Raw genomic sequence first — 20,974 nt, 5'->3', positions numbered from 1 at the left:
TGGATGCCCAGTCACACAAACCAGTGCTCCATGGATGGACTGGGAAGCTTTAATGGAGCTCCAGACCAGTCTGTCTTTCCTTTGGTTCCCTCTCAATCACCCTCCCAAACAGTTCCCCTCAGACTGGCAGGCAGGAAGTTCACTTGGCATGCATAGACAGCTCCATGACCTGAAAGATGGCACGAGGGAAGAGAAAAGATGCCCAGCAGCAATGGAACCTCCCGTGGAAGAGGGAAAATGCCTGGAAAAGCCACTGCCAGGCTGTTCACCTGCTCACTGTGCCCCCACACCGCCCCTGAAGGGCTGAGACACGGAAAGAAGGGAGGGACGTGGCAACACGAGGCACTCAGGAACTGCAAACAGTTCACTTTTGGCATCAAAATCAGTGACAACACACTGTGGAAAATTACAAGGAGAGTTTGCAAGCAAATCTTGACACCACCTGCGATCCCTACGGAACTCAGCACTCAGCCAGCCAAGTGACATCTTGGAATTAATTACCGGATTCCAAATGACCAGGAACACTTGTCAGCCTTGTCCTGTTTGTAAAGTAATCTGCATTTCTGCTGATTTTTAAAGCCAGGCTCTACTATCTCTATAAATGAACACTCAAAGGGAAAACATCCAACAGCTCAGGAGCTCCCGAGCAGAACATGTTTTAGGGAGATAGGGAGGCAAGCCATGACACCAACAAATCCTGGGTTAAGCTTCTCCCCTTGTTATTTATTATTCCTCTGATGTGTATTCAGCACCCAGAGCCACACTGCTCCCTCCAGTGCCCTTGAGCCCAGGCAGAGCTGCTCTTGCTTTCCCTGAGCCCTGGGCAGTTCTGGGAGCAGGAGCAGCACAGCTGTGGGGAGGCCTTGGGTTCTGGCTGCTCTTGTTCCCACCAGCAGAATTTCCCTGAGCCCTGGGCAGTTCTGGGAGCAGGAGCAGCACAGCTGAGAGGAGGCCTTGGGTTCTGGCTGCTCTTGCTTCCCACCAGCAGCATTTCCCTGAGCCCTGGAGAGTTTGGGGAGCAGGAGCAGCAGAGTTGTGGGGAGGCCTTGGGTTCTGGCTGCTCTTGCTTCCCACCAGCAGCATTTCTGTGAGCCCTGGGCAGTTTGGGGAGCAGGAGCAGCACAGCTGAGAGAAGGCCTTGGGTTCTGGCTGCTCTTGCTTCCCACCAGCAGCATTTCTGTGAGCCCTGGGCAGTTCTGGGAGTAGGAGCAGCACAGCTGAGAGGAGGCCTTGGGTTCTGGCTGCTCTTGCTTCCCACCAGCAGCATTTCTGTGAGTCCTGGGCAGTTCTGGGAGCAGGAGCAGCACAGCTGAGAGGAGGCCTTGGGTTCTGGCTGCTCTTGCTTTGCACCAGCAGCATTTCCCTGAGCCCTGGGCAGTTCTGGGAGCAGGAGCAGCACAGCTGAGAGGAGGCCTTGGGTTCTGGCTGCTCTTGCTTTGCACCAGCAGCATTTCCCTGAGCCCTGGGCAGTTCTGGGAGCAGGAGCAGCACAGCTGAGAGGAGGCCTTGGGTTCTGGCTGCTCTTGCTTCCCACCAGCAGCATTTCCCTGAGCCCTGGGCAGTTCTGGGAGCAGGAGCAGCACAGCTGAGAGGAGGCCTTGGGTTCTGGCTGCACTCCCTGGTCAGCCAGGAGCAACCCAGAAGGGATCCAAAAGCAGGACAAAGCCATAGCTAAGCACACACACCATTACCAACCCCAAACTGTCCCATCAGGTGAGCTCTGACCTGCAGCTGGAACTGCAAACACTCACCTATTCCTCACTTTGTCCTTTAGATGACTTGAAGCTCTTCTCTCTTTTTTTTTTTTGCATTACAATGTATTTTGGTATAAAAAAGTACCTCTATGGAAACAGCAAGAAGCAATTTATAAAAATGATTTATGATTCGTACCCAAAGTTTTATTTGACTACTATACTATAAAATAATGTTACATTTAACAAACAAGATCTGAGTCAGATAGAAAACCATTTTCACATGAGCACAACACATGGCAAGGATAGTTAATGTTGTAGTAGTAGGATTTTAGTAGGAAAATCTAAGCAAAAACACCCAGTCAAACCCCCAAAGAAACCAACTGTCCCACCTGTCAGGCAGCAATTTCTACACAAGACAAATGTCAGGCAGCTGATGATTCATTAGTCAAGGCAGCCTATTAAGGACTAATGGAAATGAAAATAGATTGGAAGCTGTCAGGAACACACACATGCTCTGACCATGCAGAAGTCAAATCTCCATGAGAATTCAGAAGCCAGAACGGGCAGAGAATAATCCCTTTGTATCAGAAAATGTTACTTCCTGAGTTAGGGCAGACTTTAGAGCACAATTCAAACTAAAACTCCCCCATATGCAAACAGCAAGTGGGTGAGTGGGTAGGCCAAGGATCCTGCAGGACCAGGTCCTGACATTCCTCATCCTTTCTGGATTGTTAGAACACTGAACTCATTGGGACAGAGGAACAAAGAACAGTTTTCCTTGAAGACAAGCTGGGTGTCCCCAGCACCCCAACACTGTTCTCCCAGCTCACACATCCCCTGCTCAACCCCTGGCTGTGAGGCCGGGCAGACCCTGGCACAGGTTCCCAGAGAGCTGTGGCTGGAAGTGTCCATGGCCAGGCTGGAGGAGACTCGGAGCAACCTGGGATAGGGGCCTGTAAAATCCACCAAGCCATGAGGGATGAGCCTCAGATCTCAACTATCAACCTTCGGTCCTCAGCCTGAAAACCTCAGCAGGGACCTGTGGATGTGATGGGCCAAATAACCACCAAACCCCTCAAACCTCACGGAAAGTCCCAGTTTTTATCTGCAAACTGGGTGGAGTTTGGTCCTGGTTACAAACCCCAGTCCACAATCCCTCCAGAGGCAGATGGAAAACACTCCTAAATACACATTTGATTATTTGTTACTCACCCTACAACGAGTGAGAAGATACACAGAGCAAGCAAAGCCCACCTTTGCTTCTGCTTCAGCCACCACAGGCACCAGACAGAAATCCAACCAATATTTGTGTATAAACTTCCCTTCCTCACACTGAGGGGCACCATCCTGGCTGGCACAGCACCCCACACTGACTGAGGGGCACCATCCTGGCTGGCACAGCACCCCACACTGACTGAGGGGCACCATCCTGGCTGGCACAGCACCTCACACTGAGGGGCACCATCCTGGCTGGCACAGCACCTCACACTGAGGGGCACCACCCTGGCTGGCACAGCACCTCTGGCTGACTGAGGGGCACCATCCTGGCTGGCACAGCACCTCTGGCTGACTGAGGGGCACCATCCTGGCTGGCACAGCACCTCACACTGAGGGGCACCATCCTGGCTGGCACAGCACCTCTGGCTGACTGAGGGGCACCATCCTGGCTGGCACAGCACCTCACACTGAGGGGCACCATCCTGGCTGGCACAGCACCTCTGGCTGACTGAGGGGCACCATACTGGCTGGCACAGCACCTCACACTGAGGGGCACCACCCTGGCTGGCACAGCAGGACAGCAAAGCCCTCCCTCCCTGCTGAAGGGCTCTGGTCCCGGCAGCAGGAGGGAGGCTGTGGATGCCGGGATGGGAACTGCCTGAGGGAAGCCAGACGGGGTTAGCAGCAGGTCACACAGCTAAGAGGAGCCTAGAAAAGAAAAAGCCTCAGCACAACGAGGCTGTGCTGGATCAAAAGCAAAGAGGTAAAAGCAGTTACTAAAAAAAAATCTACTACAACAGGGATGCACGGGGCAAGCAAAGCCACGTTTCCACCTCCTTTAGGGATCCAAGATGACACGGAAATCCGACCCACACCTAAAGATGAACCTGCCAGCCCCAAGCCCTGGAGGAAGAGGAAGGCCTGAGTGAACTGGCCAGCCCGAGGAGGAGGAAGAGGGAGGAAGAGGGAGGAAGAGGGAGGAAGAGGGAGGAAGAGGGAGGAAGAGGGAGGAAGAGGGAGGAAGAGGGAGGAAGAGGGAGGAAGAGGGAGGAAGAGGGAGGAAGAGGGAGGAAGAGGGAGGAAGAGGGAGGAAGAGGGAGGAAGAGGGAGGAAGAGGGAGGAAGAGGGAGGAAGAGGGAGGAAGAGGGAGGAAGAGGGAGGAAGAGGGAGGAAGAGGGAGGAAGACGGGGCTGGCCTGGCTGGGGAGCACTGGCACTGCTGAGCAGGGAGGCATGGGGTGAGTGTCACAGGCTGTCCCCAGCTCTCCTCAGCGCTGGCACCCTGCCTCCCTGGCACCTTCCCAGGCTCCCCAGGCCTCCCACACCAGCCCCTGCCGGTCCCAGCCCTTGGTGATCCCAGCCCAGCCCCTGCCGGTCCCAGCCCTCCCAGCCCAGCCCCTGGTGATACCAGCCCCGTCCCTGCCGGTCCCAGCCCACTCCCCGCCGATCCCAGCCCCGTCCCCGCCGGTCCCAGCCCTCCCACACCAGCCCCTGCCGGTCTCAGCCCCGTCCCCGCCGGTCCCAGCCCCGTCCCTGCCGGTCCCAGCCCACTCCCCGCCGGTCCCAGCCCACTCCCCGCCGGTCCCAGCCCACTCCCCGCCGGTCCCAGCCCCGTCCCCGCCGGTCCCAGCCCTCCCAGCCCAGCCCCTGGTGATACTAGCCCCGTCCCCGCCGGTCCCAGCCCTCCCACACCAGCCCCCGCCGGTCCCGGCCCACTCCCCGCCGGTCCCGGCCCACTCCCCGCCGGTCCCGGCCCCGCCCCGCCGGTCCCAGCCCTCCCACACCAGTCCCTGCCGGTCCCAGCCCCGTCCCCGCCGGTCCCAGCCCCGTCCCCGCCGGTCCCAGCCCCGTCCCCGCCGGTCCCAGCCCACTCCCCGCCGGTCCAGCCCCGTCCCCGCCGGTCCCAGCCCCGTCCCAGCCCACTCCCCGCCGGTCCCAGCCCCGTCCCCGCTCTGCGCAGAGCCCGCCCGGACCCCCCATCCAGAGGCAGCCACTGCCCCCGCCCCGATAACCCTTCCAAGTGCACAGACAAACCTCTCCCGTGCCGACAGGCCCTGAGCTCGCACCTGGGAGGCGAGGAGGGTGTTCTGCGTGCTCGGGTGTGGCTCTGGAGGGATAAATATAAGCAAACAACCCAAAAGGGATTGTTCTGACAGTTCTGCAGGTGTAAAACACGCTGACCTGAGGCAGGTGTCATTCCCCATCGCTTCCAGGGGCTGGGAAGGACTCTACTTGTTGCTAATTCCTGAAGGTAATTTTTTAATGAAATGCTGCTTTAATAGAAATGTAATTTCACAGAAAAAAAAAGGTGATTTCTTATGGGAAGGTGTCACTGAATTTGTTTCTGAAGGAGATGGAGTCTCTCCTGAAACCAAAGAGCACTGGGACCCCCTGGCCTGGCCTGGAGAGCAGCATTCAGACCCCTGCCCACCTCACACACCTGGGAGATAAAACAGGAATATCTCATTATTTGCTTACCAAATGGACCTCACTGGCTTAAGCCCCTGTGCTGATGGGCCTTTATGTCCTACACTCCCATTATCAAGTATGTGAAATACTTCCTTACACAGCTCTGATTCCCAAAAGGGTGACCCTCAGAACTACCCAAAGCACAAAAAAAGCCACAAAAATCACAGGGCAAGGCAACAAACAGGCAAAAATCTTCCCTGGGAAGGTGTTTTCCTCTACAGTCATGCTCTTTCCATCTGCCTTTCCGTGTTCCTGACAAGGACACTGGTCCCTGCAGAAGTTGTTTGCTTCCATATCCCTGCACCTCTTTTCCTAAATGTGGGAACCACCTTTTGTCTACAACCACTGGCAGTTTTTCTCAGCTTCAACAGTGTGATTTTCCTCCTTCAAAGAGCATCATCTACTTCACATTAATGATCCCAGCTTGTAAGGGATTGTAATGCCGTGCACACACTCATTTCTTCAAGTATAGTCAATACAAACTGTATTTTCCATGTTTCACAGCCATGCACACACACAAACCTGCTATAAAAGCTGCCATTCCAAAAAACCATCCCTAGATCTGTTAACAAATGCCATGTTTGTTGCTGCTTTTAGCAGGAACATTTCACCTGCTTGTTTCTGCTGTTCTCTGAGCAGTTCATCTGTACATTCTCTACCAGGAGAAATGAGCTATGAATTTTACAGCCCTTTTCTAGAGGGATCGTGTTTGCTGATGGCTCCCTCCTCCTTCCTTAGTGCCAGTTAAAGCACACAGGGGCTGGCTGGGCTTTGCCAGGGCAAATGCCCACTCCAGGCAGCCCTTCTGTGCTAATGACTCATGTGCTGTGCTTTATTCCGTGCTGGCAGCACCGCAATTAGCACGAGCTCCCTCCCAGCTCCCGGCGCTCCAGGGGAGGAAGGAGCAGCACAGTCAGTCGGGATGAGCCTTCCAGGTCCGACACCACAACAATAGCGAGGCCCTTCCTTTCATCGCTGCGCGCTCTCAGTTCTCTGCTCTCCCCCGCAGGGAACAGCAATTCTGCCCCGGATTTAGAATCACACAATCATAGAATGGATAGGGTTGGAAAAGACCTTCGAGATCAGCAAGTCCAACCCTTGATCCAACCCCACTGTGATCACCAGCCCAGGGCACGGAGTGCCCTGGGCTGGTGATCACAGTGGGGTTGGATCAAGACATGGTGGCTTCTCGCTCAGTGCCACATCCATAGAATGATGGAATGGATTGGGTTGGAAAAGCCCTCTGAGATCATCAAGTCCAACCCTTGGGCCAACTCCAGTCCCTTTACCAGATCATGGCACTCAGTGCCACGGCCAAGCTCAGTTGAAAAACCTCCAGGGATGGGGAATCCACCCCCTCTCTGGGCAGCCCATTCCAATCCCTGAGCACTCTCTCTGCAAAGAATTTCTTTCTGCTCTCCAACTTCAATTTCCCCTGGCAGAGCTTGAGCCCATCGTGCCCCCTTGTCCTATTGCTGAGTGCCTGGGAGAAGAGACCAACCCCCAGCTGGCCAGAACTTCCCTTCAGGCAGTTCCAGACAGTGCTGAGGTCACCTCTGAGCCTCCTCTTCTCCAGGCTGAACACCCCCAGCTCCCTCAGCCTCTCCCCACAGCACTTGTGCTCCAGTCCCTTCTCCAGCCTTGTTGCTCTTCTCAGTTGAGTTGGAAGAGACCTCTGAGATCATCAAATCCAACCTTGATCCAACCCCACTGTGATCACTCTGGCACAGAGTGCCCTGGGCTGGTGATCACAGTGGGGTTGGATCAAGACATGGTGGATTCTCTGTCCCTGGAGGTGTTTCAGAGGCCACTCAGTGCCACATCCAGTCCCTTCTCCAGCCTCGTTGCTCTTGTCTGGACTCGCTCCAGCCCCTCAATATCCTTTTTGTTGTGCTCTGCATTAATTCCACCTCGGGGCTCTCCCTGGCTGAAGGGAACCCTCCTGTGAGCCATCCTGTCCCTGTTTGCCTGCACATTGTCCCAGCGGGCATTCCCCATCCCTGAGTCAGGAGCTGGAATAATAAGGGACAATGGTTTAAGCAAGTGGTTCAGGAGCACAAAGCAAACAAACACCTGGGGAATTTGAACTGCTTTGTGCCCCCGCCTTTATGGTTTATGGCCTCTGGCTCTTCCATGTGACTGCAAGACCCAAATTGCTTTCAGGGTTTGGGTGGGGTTTTTTTTGTTTATGAGAATGAAATTCTCACATATTCCCGTGATTCTGGAAATGAAGTTTATTCAATAACATTCTCAATTAATGAGAGCCTGTAAAATTACCAAAGCTGTAAACAGCAGAATAATGAACAACTGAAGGGAGTGTTAAGGAACCTGGCAGTGATTCCTTCATCCCCATCCTTTCAAAGCCCTGGCTCCTCTCTTCTCTTGCATGACCCTTCCAGCACAGATCCTAATGCAGATGCTTGTGTACAGGTGGGTCTCTGCCACCATTAAAACTGCTTTTCCCAAATACTGTTCTTGGAAGAGATCGGTGGGGCTTGAAGGAAATTTAAACTAAAACACAAGTTCCACCTCAACCTGGAAAAGAACTTGCCATGAGGGTGGCACAGCCCTGGGAGAGCTGCCAAGGGAGGATGTGGATTCTCCCAAACCCTCCTGGGGTCCTGTGTCACCTGCTCCAGGTGACCCTGCCTTGGTTGGGTTGGACTGGGTGATGTCCAGAGGTCCTTTCCAGTCCCCTGGGATTCTGGGAATACACAGGACTGAGCATCTCAGGAGCATCTTTAAATCCCAGTACACATTTATCAGTGTTCTCATGAACTTTTATAGGTAATACATTTCTTCTGCACCAACCCCTATTAACCAACTCCTTTTTCTTAGCCCTACTACCGTGTTTTTGTCTTCTTAAGAACATATTTAAACTTTGCTGAAAGACATTATACCAGCACAAGACACACTCAGGATCTGAGAACAGCTCCCAGGAATTCACGCTTTGCCTGGTTTACAGAAACATCCAGTTGGATCCCAAAACACTTCTCAGAAGGAACCAACACACTCATATACACTTGGCATGGCAGCCTGGGAGCAGCAGCAGCGAGAGAGAAAACACGAAACACAAATCAACACACACCCACCAAAAGGGCAGGAATTCCTCAACTGACCCAAAGAATTCCCCCATCCCTGGAAGTGTCCAAGGTCAGTCTGGATGGGGCTTGGTGCAATCTGGTCCGATGGAAAGTGTTGTCCCTGCCCAAGGAACGAGACAGCCTTTACAATCCCTTCCAACCCCAGCCACTCTGGAATTCTAAAAAACACAACCCTCAAACACTCCAGACACACAGGTCTGAAAAACACAGGTTTTCTCCCAACATGGTGCACTGCGTTGCTTCCAGTGCTGCTCAGCTGCTGTTCCCGTATCCCTGAAAGAAAGGGATGCCCAAACAAGTTGCTGGTACGGGAGGCAACACGTAGAGGGGCTGCACTTCCAGCCCCGGCAGGAGACCCCCCTGGGCAGGGCCAGGCTCTGCGGGGACACCCCCGCACGGCTGCTCTGCCGAACCCTCCGCTTTCTGTGCTCCCCGGTGTGTCTGACGAGCTGGGCACACCGCCTTATGTAACAGCGGGCTGTGACACACCGAGCAGCGTGGCCGTGTCCCGGAGGGGCCGAACACCCCCCGGGCAGCGCTCCCGGTGCCGCGGGGGGCTCCGAGCTGCCCCAGCCGCGCTGTGCGAGGCTCTCACTGCCCAGGCCCCGCGCCAGCCCTGCCCGCCCGGCGGGGACACCTGGCCCCCGCCGCCACACGCGCCCCGCGGCACTCACCGCCTCCGAGTCTTCAAAGCCGTGCAGGTACAGGTTGTCGTACATGGGGAGCGCGTTGGGCGGCGCGGGGCGCACGGCAGCGGAGCGGCGAGGCGGCGGGGCCGGGCTGCCCTCCCAGCGCTGCGGCGGCACCGGCGCCGCCTCCGCCGCCCGCCCCGCGCCTTCCCGCCCGCCGCGCCGCCGCGCCCCATTGGCTGCGCCGCGCCAACGCCGCCTCCCCATTGGCTGGCACGCGCCGCCGCCGCTTCGCCATTGGCTGAGACGCGCCGCGGCCTCCGGCGGCGCTGCTCGTTGGCGCCGCCCCGCGGCGGGGATGGCGGCGGGCGCTGAGCCCTCCGGCGGCGCCGCGTTAGTTATTTACAACAAAACATACCTGTTTGACCGATAAAATATCTGATTTACGATCATATGATATCTGCTTAGCCGAGACGACTGCGAGGGGCCCTCAGGAATGCATCTGAACAGCTGAAAGGCCAGGAGGACGGTGCCAAGATCTGGCGGTGCCCAGTGACAGTAAGGGGAGCAATGGCTATAAATTAAATTAAATTAAAGAGTTTTCCATCTCGGCGTGAGGATCTCATTGCACGGAGGTGGCAGAGCGCTGGAACAGCTGCCCAGGAGACATCCCAAAGCCACCTGCGCCAGGTGAGACTGGCCTGGTCTCCACAGGCCCTTCCAGCCCTAAATATTCTGTGACAATGTGATTTATTTACATTAAATTCAGCCTCATCTCCTCCAGATCCCAGAGAACAGCCATCCCTTCCTGAGCAGAACAGCCCCCACTCCGAAATGTCCAGAAAGAAGTAAGAATTAAACACCAACACTGAGGTGAAACACCAAGAATTAAAAGAACACTCACAACGTCTGAGAAGGAGCAAACCTGAACACCAACAATGAACAGGAGTTTGAACCTGATTTACACCAAATTAAGGGTCAGAATCTCTCAGCTGGTTCCTCCTGAGCACCAAGACTGAAGGTTCTGGTGTAACACTGCAGGATTAAAGAGTACATAGATAATTAAAAAATAAGGGCACTAATTTACTATTTACTTCTTATCTTTATTTAAACAATTACCTCAAATCTCATTTTCAGTGCCTGTGATCTGACCTTGCTGTGTCACAAACACTTCCCATTTCCCTTTCCCATTTGTTTCATCTCCTTCCAAAGGCTTCCCTTATCCTGCAAAGTTCCCACTAATCCCTTGGGAAGTGTCAAAAAAAACACCTCAAGCAAAGCCAAAGGTTTTATTCTTACCATATTCACAATTTCCTACAAATTTCATCAAAGGTCCCCAAAGTTCTGCCAAGTCTTACTCCCAATTTCCTGCTCCTCCTGAAGGATCTCAGCTCTAAGATGGTCATTAAAATGTTCATTAAACTCCCATTAGAGAATTTTTACAGCCTGTCCAGAGCAGGATCTCTCCCCACCCTGAAGATCTGTGATGGTGCAGATTTAAAGAATCAATTTTCAGAATGATTGTCAGCTCAAAATTTAAAAAAAAAAAAGGCTGTGAAATCACAGGAGAAAAGAGTGCCTGAACTTCACTTGGATTTGTAATTAAATAATTTAATTCAGAAGTCGGGGGGAATCACTATTTGATTTCCAGCCCTTACATTTCACATTGTGCTTTTAAGACACAGAGGTTATTAAAAATACATATTTAATGACTCAACTTGAAAGGCTCCTAAAAGATGTTATAAAAATACACACAGCTCATTAAACTGGGATTGTACTTGGAAAAGATCTAAACATAAGGAGCAGTTGCACAACCTGCTCCAGGGATTTAACCTGAAATGCAGTGATGGGGCAGTTCTGTTGGGGTGGGGGGTCTGAATCCCCCCCAGCAGCCCCAAATCCTGCCCTCAGACCCCCCCCAGCCCCAAATCCTGCCCTCAGACCCCCCAGCAGCCCCAAATCCTGCCCTCAGACCCCCCCCCAGCCCCAAATCCTGCCCTGAGACCTCCCAGCAGCCCCAAATCCTGCCCTCAAAACCCCCACCATCCCCAAATCCTGCCCTCAGACCCCCCAGCACCCCCAGATCCTGCCCTCAGACCCCCCCAAATCGTGCCCTCAGACCCCCAGCACCCCCAAATCCTGCCTTGAGACCCCCCAGCAGCCCCAAATCCTGCCCTCAGACCCCCCAAATCCTGCCCTCAGACCCCCCAAATCCTGCCCTCAGACCCCCCAGCAGCCCCAATCCTGCCCTCAGACCCCCCCAAATCCTGCCCTCAGACCCCCCAGCATCCCCAAATCCTGCCCTCAGACCCCCCCAAATCCTGCCCTCAGACCCCCCCCCAGCCCCAAATCCTGCCCTCAGACCCCCCCCCAGCATCCCCAAATCCTGCCCTCAGACCCCCCAGCAGCCCCAAATCCTGCCCTCAGACCCCCCCCAGCCCCAAATCCTGCCCTCAGACCCCCCACCAGCCCCAAATCCTGCCCTCAGACCCCCCAGCACCCCCAAATCCTGCCCTCAGACCCCTCAGCACCCCCAAATCCTGCCCTTAAAACCCCCCCAGCCCCAAATCCTGCCCTCAGACCCCCCCCAGCCCCAAATCCTGCCCTCAGACCCCCCCAAATCCTGCCCTCAGACCCCCCAGCACCCCGAAATCCTGCCCTCAGACCCCCCAGCACTCCCAAATCCTGCCCTTAAACCCCCCCCAGCCCCAAATCCTGCCCTCAGACCCCCCAGCATCCCCAAATCCTGCCCTCAGACCCCCCAGCACTCCCAAATCCTGCCCTTAAAACCCCCCCAGCCCCAAATCCTGCCCTCAGACCCCCCAGCATCCCCAAATCCTGCCCTCAGACCCCCCAGCACTCCCAAATCCTGCCCTTAAAACCCCCCCAGCCCCAAATCCTGCCCTCAGACCCCCCAGCACTCCCAAATCCTGCCCTCAGACCCCTCAGCACCCCCAAATCCTGCCCTCAGACCCCCCAGCAGCCCCAAATCCTGCCCTCAGACCCCCCAAATCCTGCCCTCAGACCCCCCAAATCCTGCCCTCAGACCCCCCAGCATCCCCAAATCCTGCCCTCAGACACCTCAGCACCCCCAAATCCTGCCCTTAAAACCCTCCCAGCCCCAAATCCTGCCGTCAGGCCACCCAGCACCCCCAAATCCTGCCCTTAGACCCCCCCAACCAGCCCCAAATCCTGCCCTGAGACCCCCCAGCACCCCCAAATCCTGCCCTGCTGGGACACCCCCCTGTTCCCAGCACAAGGGAGAGCACGTGGGATGGACCTGGACTGACAGACAGACCTCAATCAGCCACAACTTCCACACTAAACACACATTTTTGTGGCCTGAGTTGGAGAAAATTATTAACAGAGCCCCCAAAAAACCCTGCAGGAACTCCTGCATTTCCAAGCTTTTCCCAGCCATGTGTCTAAAATCTCAAATACAAATCCCTGTATGTAAAGGAATTCTAAATCAAAGGCTGTTTTGAGGTTGTGGGGTAGTTTATCCAGGAGGAGTTTATCCAAGGTGAGAGAGGAAGACATCCAGCTCTTCTAAATTGTGGGAAAAGTTAATATAAATCTAATAAATGTCCTGAAGGAACAGCAGGCTGGAAAGAGGGAAGCAGGAAGGTTTGCAGAGGGAAGGAGGGATAAGCAGGGCAAGGAAAATAACTCCACATTTATTTGGAATAGCCACCACTATTCCACTGAGATCTGCAAGGACTTTACTCTGGATTTATGGGTGGTCACCTCTGTGGAATTCCAGAGCTCCAACCCTTTTCCTTTTCAACTTTTAGGAGAGCAGAGGCAAAGTGGAAGGAGTTCAATAGGAAGGTACTTGAAAACTCCATCTTTTTGAGGTGAGTAAAAAAATAACCCTACTATGACCAAAAATGAGGGTCATGCTTTAAAGTGAAGGTTTGGAGGGATCAGAATCCCCCCTGGCCTCTTTGCTATTGAGAATCCAGATGGTCTGGGGTTGTGGAGCAGGAATTCCACTGCCTCAGGCCACAGGGAAGGGCTCTGGTCCCTGTCAGGTGCCATCTGCACCTGGAGACATGAAGGGAATGAGCATCCAAAGCCACCAGTCTGTGTGTCCATGGGAGAGGCTGTTTCGTTGGTCTGAGCTGGGGGAAATTATCAACAAAAATACAAAAATTCCTGTATTTCTAAGTTTTTCCCCAGCCATGTGTCTAAAATGCCCCAACACAAATCCCTGCACATGGAGGAGCAATAAATCAAAGGCCTTTTTTAATGAGGTCACTTAGCCAAGGAACAGGGAATGGTAAATGAGCCTCAACTTGAGGCTTTGCAAGGTCTAGCCCCTTAAAAACTGTAATTTTTTGCAAGGTTTCAGTTGCTGCATTACACATTTTTTTCTATATTAACATTTATGATGTTAATGAACAAAGCCTGGTGAACAGACACTTCCAAGCAGTCCAGGCTCTCCTTTTCCTGGGATTTAACCCTGGGGTGTTACAGTCTCTATGGGCATGAGGGACCTTCCTCCCTGAGGATTCCCATCCTCTGCTGGTGTCATCAGGACCCTTCTGGAGGAGCTTTCCATGGATTTACTGCAGTTTTCTCTGTAGGGAGCCTGTGTTGGCCTTTGATTGCAGCTCCACATGTCCCAGGGGCACAGGAGATGTAAATAAACACACAAAATAACCCAATTTCTGTAGGATATCTGTAGTTTTCCATAGGACCTCTGTAGGTTTCTGTAGGAGCTACAGAAAAAAAACAGGCTGTCCCTTTGATCTTGGATGATGGAAAATGTCCCTGCAAGCACAGCCCTACACACAGAACTACCCAGAGCTGCAGTTTCCACCTGCAGAGACTCACCCAGGCCTTTCAGTGACCCCCCAAGTCACTGGGGACAGAACAGACTGACACGTTTGCTTCTGCCCCCCAAGAAAGGCTTTGCTGCACCCTGTTGGGTTGGGGTGAAGGGAAGGGAATGGCTGGGGATTCAGGATGCTTTGAGCATCTCCAGTCCTCCAGGATATTTGGCTTTTCTGATCCCAGAACAGGCCATTCCCTCAGTGGTCCTTGTGGGCCCTTCCAACCCAGAACATTCTATAAAATCACCATAGAGGAGGCTCAGCCACTCCATCCACACCCTGGGTCAACACAACATCTGAGTCCACACAATCCAAACCCTGGGTCAACACAACATCTGAGTCCACACAATCCAAACCCTGCATCAACACAACATCTGAGTCCACAAAATCCAAACCCTGCATCAACACAACATCTGAGTCCACACAATCCACACCCTGCATCAACACAACATCTGAGTCCACACAATCCAAACCCTGGGTCAACACAACATCTGAGTCCACAAAATCCAAACCCTGCATCAACACAACATCTGAGTCCACACAATCCACACCCTGGGTCAACACAACATCTGAGTCCACACAATCCAAACCCTGCATCAACACAACATCTGAGTCCACACAATCCACACCCTGGGTCAACGCAACATCTGAGTCCACAAAATCCACACCCTGGGTCAACACAACATCTGAGTCCACAAAATTCCACCAGAAATTATCACCTCCTCTTTTATTTTTTATCAGAACCCTTTCTCAAGTAGAAAGCAACTCTCCTTGAGACAATGTCTGCATCTATCCCCAAATACCAATTATTTAGTTATTTCTGAGCTCCCCAAGTCTGGGAATTCTGGGGTTTTTTTTCCCCCAGGGCACGAATACAGAACCAGAGGAAATTTTATTTCCAGCCTGATCTGATGATTCCTCAATCAAATGACAGCACTTGTGGGGTTCTTTCAGGACATGTAGCAAGAAGTATTTGCATAAACACAGCAAAGTGCTGTTGGAATCAATGGGCCCAGATTGCCAAGCCAGGGAACGCCCCGGCACCGCACTGCGCCAGCCAGAGTGGCAGTCAGCAATTCCCTCTCCCTGCATCCCACAGATCCCACTCCCACCTGGAGCTGCACCCCCAGCAGCTGCTGGGAGTGAGGGGAGCAGCACTGCAGGTCTCAGCACCTCGATCTGGGGAGAGGAGGGTGACAGGAGTGTCAGCCCTGGGGCAACACAGGTCCCTTCTGGCCTCTCCAGGGTCATGATCCCGGGTTTGGGACATCCCTTGGGAGCAGTGGGACAGAATCCCAGAATTCTGGGACAGGAGGCAAAGGCACAGGAACAAACAGCATTAAGTGGTTATGTTAACAGCACACCTGGGTGTGAATCCACTCCTTGCAGAGGACTCCAAAGCCCACATGCCCAGCAGCAGCATTCAGATCAAACAGCCTTTGGGTTTCAGCCTCCCTTGCCCACATTCTGGGGCCTGTGGAACAAACTGCCGCTCCTGTGGAATCAGCAGAGCAGCCCAAGGATCTGTCACCAACACACAGCAAAAGGACCATCAGCATTCTCCAGCCATCCACCAAAGGCAGGGCTTGCTTCCATCCCTGGGAAGGAGTCCAGTTCCTCACTCTGCTGAGTTACTGGGCACTGCCCAGTTCCTCTGGGGCACAGGGAGGGACTCCTGGGGATGGGCCTGTGCAGGGCTGGGGGTTGGACTCCACGATCCTTGGGGGTCCCTTCCAGCCCAGCAGATGGTGGGACTCTGGAATTCCTTACCCCTTCACCCCCACCAAAGCAATTTCTTCCCTTTCCTCCTGTTTTGTAACACAGATTAGATAAGAATCTGGTTCAGTGGCAGCAGCTCCTGCTGGGGTGGAGGTGGGGACAGGAGAACCTCCTGAGATCCCTCTTTTCCAGCATCTGACCAGCAAAGAGCACGGGGTGGCATTTGTGGCACTTGACAGTCCTCGAGGCCACCAGGTGCCTGAGGATTCCTGGTGTTCCTGGCATTCCTGTTTCCAGAGAAAGGGGCACTGTGAAGGAAGGACCCTGCTCTCTGGGATGTGCCCTGCAGTGGAAGGTTCTGTGGAATTCAAGGCTTTATCCCAGCAGACTGCTTTAATCCTGGGAATTTCAGCAATAAATGAGCCTGGTAGGGCTCATCTGACAGTGTGGGGGATGAGGTGCCACCCTCCCAAGGCACAGCTCTCTGCCCCTGTCACATAAAGCTGCTGTGATTACAGGCAGTGAAGGCTCCAGTGTCCCCTCCCTCTGAGCCCCTCACAGAGGGGACCTGGGCCACCTCTGTGGGCACCTCTGTGTGTAACCAGCTGGGAAGTGCCTCCCCCTGCAGGCACCGTGGGCACGTGGAGGGGTCTGAGCTGCAGGAGCTGGACCCACAGAGCCCCTCCTGGGGCAGGGCAGGAGGGTGTGCCAAGGTTTGGGAACTCCAGCCAGCTCCAGCTGTGGCTCCCACAGCACTGAGCAGAGCAAATCCCAAACTTCCTGCAAAGTGTTCCAAGTCAGAGCCCAGAACTGAACACCAGGATCCCTCTGTGGGATGAAGGACCCACAGGGATCCATGGGCAGCTGCAACCAGGATCCCTCTGAAAGCCCTGGAGCTTGGGATGAAGGACCCACAGGGATCCCTGGGATCCTCCGAAAGCCCTGGAGCTTGGGATGAAGGACCTGCATAGATCCATAGGCAGCTGGAACAAGGATCCTCTGAAAGCCCTGGAGCTTGGGATGAAGGACCCACATGGATCCCTGGGATCCTCTGAAAGCCATGGAGCTTGGGATGAAGGACCCACATGGATCCCTGGGATCCTCTGAAAGCCCTGGAGCTTGGGATGAAGGATCCACAGGGATTCCTGGGCAGCTGCAACCAGGATCCCTCTGAAAGCCCTGGAGCTTGGGATGAAGGACCCACAGGGATCCATGGGCAGCTGCAACCAGGATCCTCTGAAAGCCCTGGAGCTTGGGATGAAGGATCTACATAGATCCATGGGCAGCTGCAGCCAGGATCCTCTGAAAGCCCTGGAGCTTGGGATGAAGGACCCACAGGGATCCATGGGCAGCTGCAACCAGGATCCCTCTGAAAGCCATGGAGCTTGGGATGAAGGACCCACATGGATCCCTGGGCAGCTGCACTCAGGGATGTTCCCACATGGAGATCTCGGTGCCCACCAGGCTGCTGGGAAGCTCCAAACCCCCTCCAGCCCCAGCCCAAGAAGCCAGAGTGGATTTGTGGCTGGCACCCTGTCATGTTTCTTGGCTGGAAGGAAGATGGGCTGGTTCTGTTTTTAGAGAAGACACATTTTTATCTCCCATGCCAAGAACCATCTGGGCCAAAGGATTAAGCACTTGTTTTATTTCTGATTTGAAGCTGCTCTGCTTTCCTTCTGGATGTTAATCAATCTCCTGAGCTGCCATAAGTGCTGAGGCTTCAGTGTTTCTGTACAACACTCGGGGCTGCAGCTGTTGGGATGATGGTTAACAACCCCTGAGAGCCAAGTACAACCTTTATGGGAATTTGGGGCTGCTTTACCAAGGAGTGAAAGTCACCTCTGCACTCTGGAAAGCCCCATCAGGACTGACACACCCCTCAAGGGCCACCACCATCCTCCTGGGGCTGAGAATGGGCAGGGAGCACTGGAAGTGTCCTGGGAATGTCTGGAGCATCCCATCCAACCCCTCCAGAGCAACAGGCAGGGAGATTGTGCAGCCCCACAACAGGCACAGCTCAGAAAGCTCCTGCTCAGTGCAAATTCCCCAAATGCATTCAGAGATCTGGAGTTTTATCAGTAAACAGCCATGAAAAGGTTGCTGGAAATCCAGATTTGATAAATTGTGGCTATCAAAGTGACAGCTCTTTAGAGAAAATAGAGCTTTGAGGGAGCAGTTGGAGCTGGACAAAGACAGCCCTGGAGGTTACAATGACATTCCAGCTGCTGTAAAATGCAGCAACTCATGGAGATGGTTTTTTCTTTAGCTAACCCAGTAAAACCACCACTTTTATTTTGTGTTTAGGGTAACACACTCAGACAAAGGGAGTCTGAATAGGAGTCAGACCAAGAGCACTGTCCCAGGCTGCTCCAAGCCCCAGAAACTTGATTAAATCAGGTAATTTCTGATGTTTTAAACACTTATTATCCACCAATACTTTCCCTCTGACTCTTCCCTGGGTTTCATCTCTTCCCTAATCTCCCAAACCCTGCAGTCATTCATGACAAAGGAACAGAATTATTGGTTTATTCCAGCCCTTAAAACCTCCTTCCAGGGACTACTGAAAAAGCCCAACCCAAAACCAGAGTGTTGAGAGGAAAGTTCTGTCCTGGGTCTGAAACTGCCCACGAGACAGGGAACAAAAAGGAGGAATAAACACAGAAGGATCAATATTTAGGGTCTGATATTTCCTATGCCCCCCCAAAAATGTCCATCACATTCCAAGTGAGGATTGAAATCAAGGATTCAGCTTGACCAGCCCAGTCTGACAGAGTTACAGGCAGAAAACTGAATATTGTAATTGGAAGTGTGGAGGACAATAACTAATGGCAGCTCTGCCATCCCTGGCTATAATCAGGAGGAGCAAGAGAGAGGCAGATCAGAACCTCCTGTTCCCAAAATTTAATTCCATGTCCAGATGAGGGAGAATGGAATTAAAAGGTGATGAAACTCAAAATTTATAATGGGGCAATTTTATCCAAAATGCAGAAAAAATTCCAGACTCTGTTCAAATCACTGATGAACTTGTAATGTTCTCCTTAAAAAAGGATTGGATAATAATTTGAATATTACAGCTCTTGTGGCCCTACACATCCTGCTTAGCAAAACTTGCAGGGATGTGGTTCAGTCTTTGCTGCCAGCCCCAATCCCAGGGCAGGGACAGGCTCAGGAAGAGACTTAAAGTTGACATATTTTCATGTTTTTACATGTTTTTCACTGCATTCTATTCTCCAAAAATGCTGTTATGATGAGCTGGGATGGGCAGAGTAAGAGACTGGACTCATCTTCCCCTCATTTAATTATGGTAGTTGTTATTTTGTACAGCCCTGGCCCCTCTGCAGCCAAAGGAGACCCAACACTCGTGGTCCAGATATGAAACTTTATCAGCTTGATCTTCAGCCACATCGATGGGAAATGGGGTTTGTCCCTGGCAATGAAATGAGTTGAACCCTCATTATTGCCATTAAACCTCCTGTAAAACCCACCAGCTGCCTCAGGAGGGGATGTTGCTGCCACCTCTTGGCTCAGCTGAAGAAAGGGAGGAAGAAACACTCCTAAAAATTCTGTTCAGTGGAATAGAAATAAACCCAGGTGGGGTGGAGGGAGGAGGAGCTGGAAAACAAACCCAGGTCTGCAGGTGGAGTGGAGGGAGGAGGAGCTGGAAAACAAACCAACCCAGGTCTGCAGGTGGAGTGGAGGGAGGAGGAGCTGGAAAACAAACCCAGGTCTGCAGGTGGAGTGGAGGGAGGAGGAGCTGGAAAACAAACCCAGGTCTGCAGGTGGAGTGGAGGGAGGAGGAGCTGGAAAACAAACCCGAGCTCCTCAGCCCTTCTGTACTTACTGGGGGGCACTGTGCAAGTTTATCAGCTGCCACCAACTGCACATTCAAGTGTTTGCTTTGGGACTTCCCCCTGGATCTGATCAGTCACTGCAAAACCTTTGGAGAGGACACTCATGATTCAAGTTCTCCCTGGAAGTGCCAGAGCTGAGCCCCCTGTGGGATCCATCAGGGGAATTTTGTGGTCAGGGTTCACCGTGTCCCTCTGACAGCCAGACCTGCAAACTCCTGAGCACTGCAGAGGCATTTCCATGAAGAGCTGTGTGTCCACAGCTCTCTGGCACACTCTGCCCACCCAGAGAGATGAGAACCCACCCCAAGGCCACCCCAGGTGCCACATGGCCCTGCCAGGGGACTCACAGCACACACAGCCCACTCAAATCCCTCAAATAATGATGGGATGGGCACAGCCTGCCCATCTGGGGCACAGAAATTCCTCATGCACAGGGGCAGCTTCTTATTTCAGCCCAGGCCAACACCTAAGACAGGTGCCAATTAATGGGGGGGGGAATTAATTAGCAGCTCTGGAGACCTGGCTCTGCTTTGCAGCATTTCTGATGGGCCACTGAAGACACACGTGAGCAAGACAGGATTATTGTCTTGACCAAATCCAGGCTGGATTTGCTCCAGTCACCCCAAAAATGAGCCACCAAACGAGGAGCTGTGGGGTTTGTGAGAACACCAAAGTGCTGACCTGCTGCTGCTGTCACAGAGCACTGGAAAACCTCCCAGAAGGAGGGAATGGCATCACAAACACCAGCTCTGGATCCTTCCCTGAGGCAGTGCAAGGGAGGGAAGGATTTCAAGGATCTCTCCAAAGGGGAGCGCCATGATTCAGTTAAATTGGGAAATACAGGCCAAGCAGTTCCACAGCAGTTTGGGCAGAGGGACAACACCCCCTGACCTTGGGTTTCAGCTCCTGGGAGTTCTGCCTGGAACAGCCACTTGTCCTCCCTCACTAATTGCTGTTGGGAAAGTCAAAGTTCTGCACAGCAAAGGGTTGGTTTTCCCAGCAGAGCACTCGGAGCCCGAGCCTGTTCCCAGGAGGATACACAGTGTTAAACCACAGCATTAAAGTGGGAAGCACCTCCATTGCAAGGATTTCTTCCTCCAAATCTCCAGGATGACTCAGTTAATGAGGGCTAAGCCCTGGCTTTCTCCTGCTCAGTGTCCTCACGCTCTGACTGGAGTGGTTTCCATGGCAATCATGACTTGGGTTTGTCACAATTGCAGCTGAATTCTGGGCAAAGGGAATAAAAAAACCCTGGATTGCTGTTCCCACAGCTCAACCCAGGGGCTGCACTTCCGTGGGGCTCCTGAGTTCACCTGAACCTCCCCAAATATGGCCAATCCCAGCAATTAGGATGGTTGAGGAGAACCAAACCCGCAGCGTGGGAGTGTTTGTTGCTGTCTCCGTGACTCAAACCTGCTCCATCTTTAGAGCAGCTCCAAGATTTTCCCCAGCG

General features: G+C 53.3%; 1 protein-coding gene across 8 annotated transcripts in view; it reads right to left on the bottom strand.

Annotated features, from left to right (window-relative positions):
• CACNB4 (calcium voltage-gated channel auxiliary subunit beta 4) overlaps positions 1-20,974 on the bottom strand; it is a 94,069-nt gene that overhangs the window by 50,863 nt on the left and 22,232 nt on the right. Inside the window, exon 1 of one of the 8 annotated variants that reach the window (XM_071561746.1) lies at positions 9,159-9,314. The exons of the other annotated variants lie outside the window; for them this stretch is intronic. Within the exon in view, the coding sequence (XP_071417847.1) occupies positions 9,159-9,203 (45 nt within the window). The 5' untranslated portion in view covers positions 9,204-9,314. Of the gene's footprint in view, positions 1-9,158; positions 9,315-20,974 lie in introns of those variants that run through there. 8 annotated transcript variants of the gene reach the window in all.

Source organism: Pithys albifrons, chromosome 8, assembly GCF_047495875.1.
Source record: "Pithys albifrons albifrons isolate INPA30051 chromosome 8, PitAlb_v1, whole genome shotgun sequence".
NCBI classification, from domain to species: Eukaryota; Metazoa; Chordata; class Aves; order Passeriformes; family Thamnophilidae; genus Pithys; species Pithys albifrons.
Note: the sequence above shows the minus strand (reverse complement) of the source record. Positions and strands in the feature narration are given on the sequence as shown.